A 15,827-nucleotide genomic window follows, 5' to 3' on the forward strand; every position below is an offset into this window, starting at 1 on the left:
AAGTTCAGTCTCATATCCCACTGGGTAGCCCCAAAAGTAAATAAATAGCGAATACACTGCAAGTCAGCACTAAACCCTTTGCTTTCCCTGATACTGCGGCCTTCAATGTACATGTTTAACTAATATGACGGTGCCCTAGAGGCATTCTGTGTGCAAGGAAGAAAAAAAACAAAAAACAAAAAACTTAAAGGCGATGAGGGTGGAGCACAGAGGCAAGTGTCACCCGGCAGGAGCCCGAGCCACTCCGGCATCGCAGATGCCTTCAGCCGAATTCTAAAAAACAGGTAAAACAAGGTGCAGGTTTTCCAGAGGTGACGGGTATTAGACACCAGCCTTGCAAACGAAAGAAGTTACGGCCTGGGGCTGAGCTGTCCCAGCGGTCTTCTCCCACAGGGAGGGGACGTCCCATTCTCCAGCCCCCGCTCCAGCCATCATTCCTGCCCCACCGCTACATACCTCATCGCAGGGGAGGCCGATTTGCCTCACTAACCCAGCAGAAAGCTATTTCCTTYCTTCTACCAGTTCTCTGCTGGATTAGCTTTTTTGGCTGCAGGGAGCTGTTAAGATTGGCTCAAGCCTGATGGTGCAACTCTGCCCTGGGATTTGCAGAAGCGGATGGGGAGATGCCCCAACAACTTTCCTCTCTCATCCTCTATGAACTTCTCTCACTGAGCACAGAGCTCTGAACATCTGCTCCGTTGCTCTCGCATGGGCAGCTCTTATACTTTGGGAAGGATTTGAACCYTTGTGAAAATCTCATTCCACTTTCAAAAACTGAGTCCCTGAGCATCTCGGTCGGCAAAGTACATCTGGTTTCAGTACCAGAGCCTCTTTTTTTGTATTTCTTACCATTTCACGTGTGGACAGGGGCTTTGCTAAAATTTTATTGACATATTACTGCTGCACTGATACCATAAGCYGCGACCATACTTCGTATCCAGTATTGTCAACTAGTAGGACAGATTAATAGGGCAATGCTTGACACATTTTTAAGCCTCAGGTAGTAGATAGGCTGGTGGAGCAGCCAGCAGCAGCAGTGTGAGCTGGTCTGAAACTGGGCGACAAGTCTGAGAAGCAGTTAAGGATAAATGTTAGACAAGAAACTAGAAGAAAGTCACCTGACCACAGCAACCTCAAAAATACTAGAGGGATGCTTTTTTTGTCTTCAGATCCAGGCCACACTGTACTTGGGGTACAAAAAAAGTTCAGCTGGGTCTTAATTTTCTAGCAAGCCACCCATATTAACACGCAAACAAAAAGCGTGTATTATTTTATGCCAGTTATTCTATGTTCCTGTTTAGCTTTCGAAGTAAAAAAGGCAAGTAACAACGAAACACTTCCAGAATTGGGATACTGCAATCATAACTGCTCAGATACATGCCAATCATTTACAATTCTTGCTTAATAAATGCTTTTCTTTTAGGATTCATCTTACACAGTTCACAGATATTGATTTTGTGCAAGTAGGATTTTTATTATTTGAGGAAGGCAAAGCTACCAATTATGATGCTAATAGGCAGTTCTCATAATTAGCCACAACCTGGCACAGTATCTTTAGAGGTGCTCACAGGTGATCTGAAAGCATTTTGAAGCTGAAAAGTATTACTAATTGAAACATTTCAAAGCTAATAGCTTCCCTTTAAAATGCAAATTTAATTTTAGAATAAGTTACTTAATAATTACCTGAAATTTGGAAAAGAGTCGATCCTTATTCCTTCTTGTATTAACCAGAAAGCGCAGCACACAAACATGTAAGTTCCAGTGCACAATTCCAAGACCTTGGCTCCTCAAGATAGCAAATAAGCTATCTTTTATGTCCTAAATCAGTATTTTTCCAACCCTGCTGTCCACACCAATACTCCATTGGGAATAGAAAGCAAGGACAGAGCAGTAGAGCAGTAATGGTAAAAGGAGGCATGCCAAACAAGAAATTCAGCAACTGCTGCAGATTAAATATTGAGGAACTTCTCTAAAGTTAATCCTCCAAACAGTCCTGCTCCTGGTGAGCTTCAGCGGAGCCAGTTAAATACAACTCTCACAGTGCTGACTAAGCATGGCTTCTCCTCTCTATCTGGTGACACTTGTTTCACCAATGACAAGACCTACATGGACATAATTTAAATGAGTAGGTCTCCTAGGACCTACAATAGTCCCATAACTCGGTACATTTTCTAATAGGCACTGAACTGAAAGCCAGTTTAAACTGCTTTTATTTTTTTTTTCTCCTCCTCCTCCCACAAAAATGATGGAGTCTGAACCATAACCTAAAGTACTCACTGCTACTAAACCAAACTAAACCAAAAGGTGCTTATGAATTAGGGAGGAAAGCAGGGATGGAGACAAAGGTGGGAGGAAGCAAGATAGGAGAGATGCCATATCTCATACTCCCCTGAAACTCCAGAGGTGCCCACAGTCCCTCTTCTGGTCCTCTCCCTATATCCCATTTAAATCAGCATATATTGCTTCAACAACGTGTGTATTTATCAAGCCACTGGTCCGAGCTACAGCCAAGTGGCCCAGCCTTGGTCACAGGTGAGCCCAAGCCAAAAGCACTGCTAGTCTGAGTGAGATGGTAAAGGGCCACCAAAATGAAGCCCCAAGACTGGAGTGACAAAAAACAAACAAAACCCCCCCAACTCCCTCAAACAGAGGCACCAAAAAAAAAAGGGGGGGGGGAGGAACAAGTAAGTAAAAAAAGCAGAGCAGGTAAGAAATAAAAAGGATAGGATTTCAGAGTGAGACATGGGAAAAATAACATGCAGCCTTCAGACTGTTTCAAATGAGCTTCTAGCACAAATACTCTGGGCCACAATGCCTTAACAGCATCTTTTCTCCTAAAAAWTATCCCTCCACCTCACTGAGTATAGATAGCACAGTTATTGAATACAATTGCACAGCTAAGCATAGCTCAAAAATGCATAACCAGTTACTGCTTAGTGGGAAACAGTCCTGCCTAGCAGTGCACTCTAACTGGCACAGCGAGAGCAGAGAGAAGCTCGTACCTCTGATGCCAGAGGTACGGGAAGGGGTTTGCTCATCCTACTGTACACTGTCTGGCAACTACTTTGTTCGTTACGAGGAGAAAAACAGCAGCTATTTCATTTGATCATTTTTATACAGATGGTGTTTTTGTATTAAGTTAATGACTACATAGCACATAAAAATATTAAACGTAAACTGTGTGCATTGAAAAGGCTTTAACTTCAGGATGTATTGCTATTTTCTTCTCATCTAAAACATATTTTAAGCATATGAGTGAAACAGAGGCCAGCTCACTGTGCTACAAATAACTATAYAAACCCCAAAACAGCACCTTGCTCTGAACATTCGGATGTATCATGTTTTTTACCATGATTTAAATAAATCAAACACAGATAGACCAATTTTGCCAGAAAATGTTTTCATAGCAGAGACAAATAATGTCTAGAGCAAATATATCAGAAACAAGGGCSTGTCATTAATGCCTTCCTCAGCCATTACAGCCACCCAGAGAAACCATGGAGATGGAGAAGCACGGCGTCTCTGGATCACCATTAGATAAACTTGGTGTAAATCCAGATACAGCATCCTTATTGCAGCACAGCAACACAAACTTCAACTTCCATCCTCCTTCTCCATGAACTACATTGCCCTACCTCAGCCAGGCAGCCAAATAAATTAAATTACAACCTAGCTCTCTGAGGTTTTTGCACTGCAAGGTTTTAGAGACAAAACTTACCCTGAAGTGCCGATACAATGCAGATGAGACCTTCAGGGCTGGAAGCAACTGTGACAGCGGGGGCAAGAGAAAAAGTCAATACACACAAGCTCAGCTGCTCTTTGCAAGCACCTGTTTTAAGTCACTGGAGTTCCCCAGTAACACATTCTCCACATTTAAGGAGGATAGTGCTACACTTTCCTGAGTTTCATTTGTGATTTGACAATGTTTTTGTGTATAGACACTTTCAGTATTTTCTGCAAAACAGCCCTAGCTTACACAGACAATTAGTTTCTTTGTTGGTTTAAAATGCCCATACAAAGTTCACAGGGAACATAAGATTGTGATATACTTGACAAAATATTTACCACTTGCACAGTATTATTTGCTATAAAAACTGCAAGAAATAGGGAAGTGTGCCTGAGATGGAAGACTAATTTTTCTAATATAACAAATAAGAMAGTGGAGGGAAAAATGTAGTAACACCCCCAAATAAAAGCTATGTACACTAGTAAATATTCTGCCATAGATGCAACTACTCCAGCATGTAAAGCAGAACTCAGGAAAAACCACAAAACTAAAAATTCTTTTACTGAGAWAATAGATAACTCTGGCAACACGAAAGGGTGGGAAGGCTTGCTGAAACAGCTGGGCCGACATTCGTTTTTAGAAAAAGCAAGCCCTTAATGTGTGTTCCCAGTCTACTAGAAGTGACAGCAAACATTGTATGCTTTTTTTTCCATTAAATCTTTAACATGTTTTAAGCAACAATTCTAAACTTAAAACCTTTCATAGGAAGTGATTCACTATTTCTCTGTGAAAAATCTGTGATAGCTAGTTAAGACCTTTTGGAGTTATAAATAGATGACATGGTTTTAATATATTCTTGGTATTTACAAATACAAGGTTTGTAGTCAGAAYGCTGTTATTCCATCTACTGCCAAATGCATCATTACACAGTACTAATGTGAATTTTCCACAGGTGGCTTCTAAATCACAGACTTCTTCAACAATTTCAGGATTGGTTTATGCTACCTTCAAGGCTCCAATATGTCTGCAGTTTTTCCTCACAGCTCTATTACATGAAGAAAAATATTGTCTACTCAAAATATTTCAACTAAATTTGCAAAAGTTTCTGACTAGTCAGAAATTTTTATACCTATCCATGCAGGAATTCTGGCATCACACAAAGTCTCTTTTACAAATGATGAAAGAAAAACATTTGTCTGATTCTAGGAGACATTTAAATTACGTTCACCACTAATGCACATAACTTTAATACCATTTCCACTTATATTATCCAAGATTATTTATTTTATTGGCTACAGATATAAGTTTTAATATTTTAACATGGAAGATATCATTTTAACATCAGTTACAGAGAAGTATTAAAACTACCACTCAGATTATGTTTCTATTTTAATAGGAAATATAGTAGGAATGTGCCTTAACAGGATCAGGCATATCCAATATATTTGGATTTCTAACTCTCTTAAGGTTAAACTGTTCGTTATTTTCTTAGGGACAGTAAAGACTACYGGTTTTACTACTTTTACTGTGATACCATGTATATCTGTGATTTGATATTCAGTCACACTTATAACCTCTTGCTATCCAATAAAATTAGCTTCTGGTAATCTGCCTAATGACATTAGTAATATTTTATTATTCACATATTACAATGAAAATAATGACTTGAAACATCCTTTTCCTTTATGTGAATGCAAGGGTTTAAAATATTCCTATTATCTTGCTTCCTGAAAAATTGCTTTCAGGATCCTTCTTTCAAGAAAGTGTTTTGTGACAGGAGAAAAAAAAAGCATTTGAGTGCTTGCAATTGATTATGGAGGACAAAAGACAGCAGAAGATGCCTCAGAACAGCGAGAACTCTTTCAGTAAATGGCTTTTCCTCCCTTTCTTAAAGCTTTCATAGAATAAAAAGCGTAACAATCCTCAAATGCTGACCAGTCAAACAGTACTTGCAATTAACATCACCATAACCCATAAAATAAACAAATACACATTTTGTTTCATTATGTTTTCAAGAGTTAGTGACCTTAAGGTCAGGAACAAGCAAAAGCAAGGTATTAAATATCTTGTTTGCACTTAACATATTTATAGCACAGATGTTATAGCCTGGAATTCTACCTCAGCAGACAAAAATTTGAATTTTACAGATGTTGTTAGTAACCATACAAAAAAAATGCAAAAAGATGACTGCTATTCTCAAATACACTATCTTTAAAAATTAAATCATTATTGTAGGCACATAAAGACATGCTGCTGCAGAGCTTGTGACTTACAGCATGGAATTGTCTACAGAAGCAACGTGTCTCATTGTCATAATCTCTTGTAACATGAAAATCTGAAGGCGCTTATTTCAGATTTTATAGCATTTTAAATATTAAGCTATTACAGCAGCTCCTGGCATTACAGGGCTGGAGCTGTCATTCCCACTATGCACTTTCCCTCTCAAGCATTCATAACTTAGCAGTTTTAACTTACATCTAGCTGAAATTTGGTATACTACAGTCAGCYTGAATATACATTTCCTCTAAAAGGTGAAAACTAATAGCTGCTGATTTCTTCCAACTTTCTATTTTAATACACAATGTTAATAAGATTTTAATTTATAGTCTTATTTTGTTTTATTAATCTACGCTTTGGTCTAACAGTCTTGATTAGTAGTTTCCAACCCAAACCRTAACAAAGTCATGCTGGCTCTGTGCCTTCTTAGGTCGCTCTGCACACGTGAAACTGGACACATTCACTGCACAYGTGAAACTAGGAACACTGCGGGGTGTTTCTGCAGAGACTCCTGAGTGCAAGAGAGGCGGATGGTATCAACTAACCAGCTCACACTCTCTTGGACTAAATTTGAGGGGCRCTGATGCAAATTTTGCCAGAGGAGATAGAAATGCTACAGATTCAGAGTCCAGATCGTATCTGTGACCTCTAACAGCCCYCAACATGCCTCAAAAGCTTGAACAAGTATGTATTATATTCTCATAGTGTACATTCCTTTTTGTATTGAAAAGCAAGTACACTGAGCTCTCCGGAGCACTAAACATAGTGTGAACAATGTAAGGACTCCCATCTTAGGGAACTCTATCTAAAMTACTTTCAAGTCTTYTGTCAATAGATTCTCAATAGGTCACAGAACASAKATTTTAAGAYGGGTATCTACAGYTGCAGAAAACTGACAGTAATACCTTTTACACTCTGATCTTTGGCAGGACTCAGGAAATTACAAGAATACAATATTAGACAGATATGCAGTTAAAACATACAATAACCTATGCGCACACATTGATTTGCTACTGGTTTGCTTCTATCACGTATGTTTCATTACAATGACTGAACACGTGTACGATTCAAAGTGTATATCCCACCAATATTAAATTCCAGTATCTTTATATGCCTTTTATTACAGACGAAGTTTTCATTCCTCTTTTACAAGCTTATCATGTCCCCATGCATTAGCACATCAATTTATACTGCATATAAAGGAAAGAAGCAAGTTCAGCATATGGAAGAGTGTAGCAGCTTCTTTAAAATTCCTTTATTGACTGCATCAGGGATACTTGCAAAACTCAGTAAATCTTACTGGAATGCTTCAGAGAAAAGCATATATTACTTTTGYGATTTTTGCCATTGGTAGGTTCTCCTAACTGATTGGACCACCACGCCAACTCTCCTGTCGCTGTAGTCAGAGAGAGTTTTACCATGGGGACTTCTTTTGAAAACCCCAGTCTAGCTGGGCAGAGGGACTGCTAACTGCACAAGCACACACAYCTCAGTCTCACAAAGATGACCCTGTGTCACTTCAGAGCGTGGCACRTTTTAAAGGCCACAGTGACAGCAAACTGGCTACTGAAGCCTTGGCTTCAATACCTGTTTGACTGTTAATGAAAAAGTTAGCACATATTTCCTTTCTGCTCTATTTTAATTCTGTTGAGATGAAGAGGAGGCAACCAGAGATATCAATGGCAAAGTCCCGAGGTTCTGCCTGCACAATCCCAGCAGGTTCAGGAGCAGCACTCGAAGGAAGAGGGAGCCGTAATCAACAGGCTGCGAGCTCACCTGACAGCTTTCACCATTTTAGAGAATTTGACTTCCATGCTTGCATGCTCATCAATTTCTTGAAACAGAGCAACCATAGATTTTTAAAAAGAGATGTACTTTCATCCAAAACAAATGCCAGCTATGTCATTCATCTGACCCAGAGAGACGCAGAATCAATTTAGTTAGTGTGAGCTATAATTGACTTTGAAAGGAATTGTGCRCATTTCCTTAGGCTCTGCAGATAGGTAGCCAAAAGGGAGTATTTATACACTTTTCAACTAACTCAAAATCCAATTGCAGCAGTTTATGCTCAGGAATGTCATGGTAAGAAGGTTTATTACTTCTACCATTGCTGTGTGTGTGTTGTAGTATATACATCCCCACCCAGCAGAAAAAACCACCAAAACGCTTCTTTTTGCTGTTGAATAATCACCTCACTGAAGAAATTAAACATAATCACTAATTATGAGTTAGAATATTTTAGAATATTTTAAAATACCTCAAAAAATGAGGAAATGCATGCAAAGACTAAATAGAGTTCAACTGTTTTTTCAAGTGGATTCCACTGATGTAAGAGCAACAGTTTTGGCAGCAATCAGTACGTGCAAGGAAGTTACACCTGAAATTTTTACTCTTTCTTCACCTTATGGAACTGCTGCTACAGGTCTGATCGGCAGTGAACCAGGACTGGGTAAAGAGGGTTGGGACGAGGGAGTAACGTTATCACCTGGAGGGGAGGAGTGAGAGAAGAGATCTGAAATAACAGAGGTCTCTCCTGTGAAAAGGTGGCAGAGCTGCGGAGGAATAACTGGAAAAGCCACCCAAACGCCACCGATACAAAAATCAACGGGGGAGAAGGTTTTGCATTCAGAAAGGAACCAAATCTCCGAAAAGTTGGTTTGCGATTCCTTGATCTCAGGGGCAAGGACTGTGGGAAAAACAGAGTGGAAAATACTAGGATCTCACATAAAATGAAGAGGTAGTAGGAGTGCAGAATAAGACCATCTGAATTGCTCTGAAGATGCCTATTTAGAGTCATGAACCTTATTCTGTGTTTTAGAGAAAGAACAGCTGCTACAAAGAAACTCTCCTGGCAATGAAATATGTACTCCATTAACTGAAATGGTCAAAGGACAGCAAACGAAAAAGATGGAGGAGAAAAAACAAAACAAAACAATTCTATGTGGTCCTTCTATGAAAATGACTCTAATATTAACAGTGATTTTGGCACACTTGTCGAGGAACAGCAAGCTCCTCTCCAGTGCAAGACCCATCACTGCACTGCTTGTCTCCTAGTTGATGGGAGAGATCCTAAGATGCACCATCATCACCAGACAGTGCATGGGCACTCATGTGGGGTGACCTTCCTGGAGTCATCTGATGCAAAAGTGAGTTTGACAGAGGGAGTAAACCCTTCCCACTGCAAAGGTGAAGGGCACCTCCATCATACCAGCAAGCAGATCAACAGGGTAAATCTGAGACAAATAAGGGGAATTTGGCATGAGCAAAAAGAGAGTCTTTCTCCTTCTGGATATTCTGCCTTTGAAATTGCTCTTCTGACACTAACAACCATGTGAATGGGGCATTGAGCAAAACACCCCACTAATTAAGAGGGCTGAAGAGCATCAGGTGCTTCTAGCTCAGTCCAGCTCCTAGCTTGGTCAACAAGCATTTACAAAACACCTGAGGAAACCGAAGGAATAGAAGCTTCACACAGAGTACGCACTGACTCTATACTCCAGTGGTAGCGACCACACCAAAACGCTGCCTGCAGCCAGTAATTTAAAATCTTGGAGACRGAATATAAAGTAAAAAGTCTTACAAAAGTAGTCCATACTCAGGGATTTTTTTTTTTAACACTACTATAAAACTTGTAATGAGACACAACTGTGAGATATTTTTCCAACTCAGAAGACGAGATAATCTCAAGAAAAACCCTGCACTCTTCTGGGATACCACCAAATGCTGACGAATAAGAGATCATTGGTCACTAAGTGGCAGTTAAATACATATAACTTAGGAATCAAAGACATAAAAGCCATGCTCCACACACTGCCATAAAACAAGTAATACTCACTTTCTCAAAAAATGGGRCTGCTATAAATTGCGCTGATATATTTTCTACAGCCTCTAGGATGTTACCATTAAAAAAAGCATCTTGATACGCAACTGATGTTTTTCTGGTCCTTAATTTAATTTTATTGCATCTAGTTGTATCACCTGAGTCCACACAGTCTTTAAAAAGACTCTTGCAGATGGTTCCATCTTCCGTCCTTGCTGAGCTATATATGTGTGATAAGATAGATGTATCTTAGTCTATATATATAGCTTTGTCACATATATACACACATCTACATATGTATCTATATATCTATATATGTATACATATCTATATCTATCTATATATATTCATTCTTTCTGTCTTTTTTGATAAATCATTCCCTCTAGCCCTCTTTTCATTTTTAATGCTCTGCTGTGAGTTTCAGCCAATTAACCTATATCTTAAGGTACTCAAAATGGGACACAGTTTTCCTTAAATGGTCTTCCTTTGTATTTTGTACATTTGTTTTTAAATTCCCTTAATATTTATGCTAGTGCCTCTACAGAGGACATTGTAAAAACTGCAAATAGTGTTACAAAGCCTTTTCAAAGCCAAAACTTTAAAAATTACATTGCTTGTTCTAAATCACTGTAGTTTTACATCAAACAAATTAAAGTCCATTTTTGAATGAAAAAAGACAATTAAAAGGATGAGGGGGAAGATGGACAGTTGAGAGTTGTCTGACTAAGTTCAACTAAATTAATGTGCAAAAGTTGAAATTTTATTTTTGTGAGCTTTTAAGGCATCAGGTTAACATTCCAAAGCATAAGCAACATAGGAATTACTTATACTTCTAAACTATTTGTTTTCAGCTTAGCCATAGGCCTGCTATGGCTGAGTATCTTTATGAAGACATAATTACATACTGTGAAAACAAATAGTGTCCCTGCTGCTAAAGCTGAGAGTTGGCAAGGCTGTCTTCCTAGGAACTTAAAAACATCTTAAGAAGTAGCACAAGAAAAGCTTCCGTGCACAGAAAACAATGCTCAGCATTAAGAGATCCTTACAGGCAGAGGTAGARCGGTTCGACATTGCAGGTCACTTTAAGAGATATTTCTGTATCTCCAAAGCGTAAACTCTTACGTACTAAAATTTGCCATTATTAGAAAAGTCCATTTCAATTTTCAGCCTTTAATCTGTTTTCTGCAATCAAGGAAAATCAGATTTCCAGGCAACAAGAAGAGACRACGACAGAGCTATAGGTATTACTCTCTGGCAAGGATAAAGCCAGCAGAGAAGTGGCTGTCATAAAATAGCCAAATGGCTTTTTCCACCTCCATCAAGGTCACTTCAGTGATGATGTGCTCAATAAGATGATAATGCATTTAACCACTTTYCTTGCATCTGACTTCGACCTTATTGCAAATCCAAATGGCCTTGTTTAACTACCTTGGCCTTTCAACATTTCCCTGAACAAAGATAATTAAGGAGATATACTGCCCCCTACTATCACAGGAATTGAGACAAATAAACTTTTAAGAGCACAGCCAGGTGTCTACTGCATTAATGTACGATGTTTGAGCGGGGGGGGGGGGGGTTGGTAAATGAAATAATGGTTAAATAATTATAAATTATTATAAAAGGTTAACAAAGTTAACTTTGTTACATAAGGCAATTCTGTTTTATTTAAATGAAAGAACATAAAAACCTTTCCAGACTACTTTTTACAACTCCCTGGACAACAGTTTTTCTTAAACGCAGTTCTGACTAAGAGGTAAAATGCTCTGCAAAAATTAACAGCTCTGAAATTTCTGCAGATTTGGAGCTGACTACAATGACGTTCTATGAAAAAGTGGGTATATATGATTAAACAAAGAGTTGCTCTAACCAAAGTATTTCAGTTTACTCTTCACTTTTTCCCCTTTTCTCTGTGTGGTCAATAATAACTACAGATGCAAATCCAAGTAGTTTAAAAATTAGTTTGGCAGTTATGATGATTGGAAACTAATGTTTTTTCTTGATYTATACAATAATGAAAAATGACCAAATAATTCTGATCTATAATGACACTTTTCTTCTTTAATTTTCATTGACATATATTCTTGTATCCCAAAGCATTCTCCAGGACCCTAATTAACCTTTGTACCAACAAAAAAAAAAACCCACCTTAATTGAACTTGGGCTAACAACCACTGAACTAGGGTAAGAAGAATGAAAAACAGCCAAATCGTTGTTTGCGATTTTCATAGTTGTATGTAAGAGTTCTTGTAGATTAGTCTGGTTTTATCTTAAACATCTTAATAGTTATGTTCTCTGGGCCCAAATTCTCTGTGCAAGCCAGAAAGAGGCAGAATAGCCAAATGTATTAGAAAATAAAAASAGGTAACATACTGTCAACATGATACTAAATATGGGAGCTTATTACTATTGCAAAAAGTGCTGATCTTTCGCCACAGAAAATAAAAGCATGCAGAAAACATATTAAATGTATTTAATCTGAGTTTACACAATGCAGATCTTCAGAAATGACAACAGTATCTACTTTTGCTATTTTCAAGCCACAATTACTTTGATTTATTGATGTTATTTGAAATTTGAAAGAGTTTAGATATTTTGTTAAATCTTTTGCCACAATATTTCTGTATCCAGACTCAACTCCAGAACTCTGGACATATTAGAATGTATCATTATAGAAGATTTCAGTTCTAGTATTCAATACAAAAATAATTGCTTCTATAATCACTGATTACCACATGAAATACTTAAGAAGTTTGCAGTGATTCATATGCCACTGCTGCGCAGAGGTCTTTCTGGTGTATACAAGTAAACCTTTCACTATGAACTGTGACTCAAAGCTGTAACCCTGTGCTTGTTTCCCACATGCATCCCACTGGGATGATACACTACCTCCAGCTATGATAACTCTACCATTTTCTTACATTTAAGGGACTTGTTTCATAGAGCATCTGCTTGATAGCAGCTTACACACAATACTTTTTTTAATTGCAAGTTTGGATAAACAGCTGTGCTAGCCAGTCCCAGAAGACAACTACAGACCTYGCTGTTACCCATAGTGAATTTTATATTTTCCTTTATAACTGCACTTTCAATATTAATAAGAGGATGCAGGTTATTTTCCATTCATTTACAAAACGTGTCAGCCAGCCACTTAGTCCATAGAGTTTAACGTATGTGAAGTTTTCCAGACAAAGATAAGTGACTCTTGCATTTGTCCCTTACATTTTAAAACATTTTAAAAACTGAAATCATTTAAATTGGAAAACCAAGGAAGTTTTTTTTTTTTTTTTTTTAAAAAAAAAACCCCACAAATGTTATGGTACTATTTCATCCTGATTTGTGTTGCATAAWAATCTTCAAGTATCCAAGCCTAAAAGACCTTCAAGCCACCACAGAAATCAGTAGCACAGGATCAAATCTCTGCATATCATTGAATATATAGAACCTTGCTTGCTCTGCTTAGACGCATACATCTGCATCTACCTCTTGGGAAAGTCTTTCAAGACCATTTGGAGTGAAGTCTATCGCAGTATTTAGAATGGAATAATCAACAATTACATCTTAGATAGGCAGAAAAAATAGGAAAACTAATGTCTTTACTCATTTGGAAAACATTAAAGCGCAATATAATTTTCTGATACTATCTCTAATGGATACACTGTATAAAGTGCACCTATTACAATCCTTTATTTTTCCTTCCTTAGTTCAAAGAGAAAGCTGGAAAGCAAAACAAGTTATAGCAAAAAAAAAAAAAAAAAAAAACGAACAACAACAATAACTCTAAAGTTTGATCTCATACTTATCAGACCTTTTTCAGCAGTTTGGTAAGTCTTGTTAAATCCACATTACAAATGCAAGAATATAGTTTAAGACAAATTCTTTAACTTAAGTCAGTTTATACGTTGATGAGTACTTAGCAATATTCTTCTTGTAGACCTTTAAAACAACATACATAATTACAAATTTTTAACTTGTTCTACTGCATTACTTATCAAAATCATACTTAGGCAGCTAGCACTTGGTTGCTTTTTTCAAGTGAAAAAAAATGCATTCCATACTACATGGAATGTATTACTTCACATGTCCTCAATGCTACTGCAAAAAGGTTAGAAAGTAAGAACAGTAGGTAAGCTGAAAATGTCTAAACATCAAACATTTTTGCAGAGCTTCACTTTGTTGTTATTTCTCACCAAATTATAACCCAGCCTATTCACAACTCCTTGTAAAAAAGGATGATACTGTGACACGTAATAGGCTATTTTCCATGTAGAAGCGTGGAATGATTTATCAAGATTTTTTGTAACATCTCATTTGTAATTAACAAGTGGCTTGACATTTTTGAGTACCAATCTGATGGACAAGGAACAGCAAGCTACATTTTCTGTGCTGGTTTGAACACTTATTTCCCTTTCCCATGTTTTGCTCAAATACTTCCATCTGAACTTATTAGGGATATATTAAAAGATTTACCTATGAAAAGGGCACAAGAAAAAGTGAAATAAGTAGGCTACATGTGCACCAGCAAAAAGTTCAAGCAAAAAAAATAAAATTGGCCTATTTAGTGCAATTATGCAAACGTACTCATTTTTCTTAATGATAGCCTGTACTTAACACCAGGAAATCAGTTGCTGGCATCTACTACGCAATTAATAACCTTACCAATGGATAGGGGACTCTTGCCATCTTTGGTAACTTTTCCACACATTTTTAGGGAATTTAATCCGCGGATTAGAGCGCTCAGAAGCGAAGGTGCTTCCCTTCCTCTCCCTCCATTGTTCTCTACCTTCAAAGCTGTAGCAGCTCAGAGCAGCTCAGTCTTTGTCTGAGGGTTTGRTAGTTCAGATCCCAAGTTTCTCTCCCTCACGCTGAAATATCTGCAGGCAAAGCTTTCTCAAGGCTTTTCATAGTAACGGCCAGAAAACAGGAACAAAGTTAACAAAGAGCAGCTATCACCGCAAAGTGGCAGGTTTGTTTACTGAAGTACATCAGAATTCCCTCAAATCTTCAAAGTTCAGGGTTTTCTGCTTAGTAAACAAACTCCTATAAAAAATGGCAAACAGGATAAGTAAGGTGAATGCAAGTTGAGATGAGTTTTTCAAAAATGAACGCTTTATGGACAGACGGACAGTTCAAACCCAGATTCATGTGAATTAACAACAAAACTAAAACACAGTGGATACAAAGGCTGCAACCGTATAATCATGCATGGGAATACAGACATTATCGTTTTAAGTAAATTTAATTGCTGACATACCTTTCTTAGGGTTTTTTTCCCCAATCCTTCCTTAATGTCTACTCTAGCAATTAACAAACAGAGGTCTCCGGATGGCTCACTCAAACATTTAAAGCTGGGGAACAAAAGGTTTATTTTAAAAATGAAAACCTTGGCTTGTACAACTCCAGACATGAATCTGCTTTCAATTACTGAAAGTATTTCCACTTCAGTGGAAAAGGATCAAATCTTCAACTACACCATCTTTAGGCAATGAATTTGATTATACGAAGCTTTAAGAACACAGAATGACTTTGTGACACAGCTGTATACCCCGTACGTATCATTTATTAGGTATACGGAAAAGAAAGAGCTGGCACTTCAAAYGAAAGGCAGTTAGAAATGTGGCCGTCCACAGCAGCAGCACCCTTCCACAACAGAGCTCTGCCGTACGGTCTTCAGGTGCCCACATARACGTCAAAGACCGCGCTGCGCTTTAAATGAGGGATTTTACAATCCTGTATAAGTCATCTAGGTTGATTTTATTCATCGGTTTATTTGCAGAGTTGTAAAGTCCTATTTTTCTTTATAGACTTTGAGCTAGAGGCAACCTCCTCGACCCCCCCCTCCTCCCCAAGAAAAGTACTGCAGGTATCGTAGCCCCCGCTTCCCCGCACCGCGGCGGCGCGGGCAGGGGGGCTCCAAGGCTGGCACCGCTCAGCCGCACGCCCCGCCTCGCACGCCAGCAGCGCCCCAACTTCTGCCCTTCTAAACCCGCTCCCGCCGCGCCCCGG

At 38.3% G+C, this 15,827-nt stretch overlaps 1 protein-coding gene across 5 annotated transcripts in view; it reads right to left on the bottom strand.

Moving 5' to 3' along the window:
• Window positions 1-15,827, bottom strand: part of TENM3 (teneurin transmembrane protein 3) — a 465,114-nt gene that overhangs the window by 222,739 nt on the left and 226,548 nt on the right. The window contains exon 1 of one of the 5 annotated variants that reach the window (XM_085311390.1): window positions 15,076-15,165. The exons of 3 other annotated variants lie outside the window; for them this stretch is intronic. Coding sequence is in view for 1 of the 2 variants with exons in the window: in XM_085311389.1 (XP_085167515.1) it covers window positions 14,481-14,526 (46 nt within the window). In the remaining variant the exon portion in view is untranslated. Of the gene's footprint in view, window positions 1-14,480; window positions 14,865-15,075; window positions 15,166-15,827 lie in introns of those variants that run through there. One more of the 5 variants, XM_085311389.1, reaches the window with a different exon arrangement.

Source organism: Rhea americana, unplaced genomic scaffold (genome assembly GCF_003343005.1).
Source record: "Rhea americana isolate MKP2758 unplaced genomic scaffold, rheAme1 scaffold_34, whole genome shotgun sequence".
Classification (NCBI taxonomy): Eukaryota; Metazoa; Chordata; class Aves; order Rheiformes; family Rheidae; genus Rhea; species Rhea americana.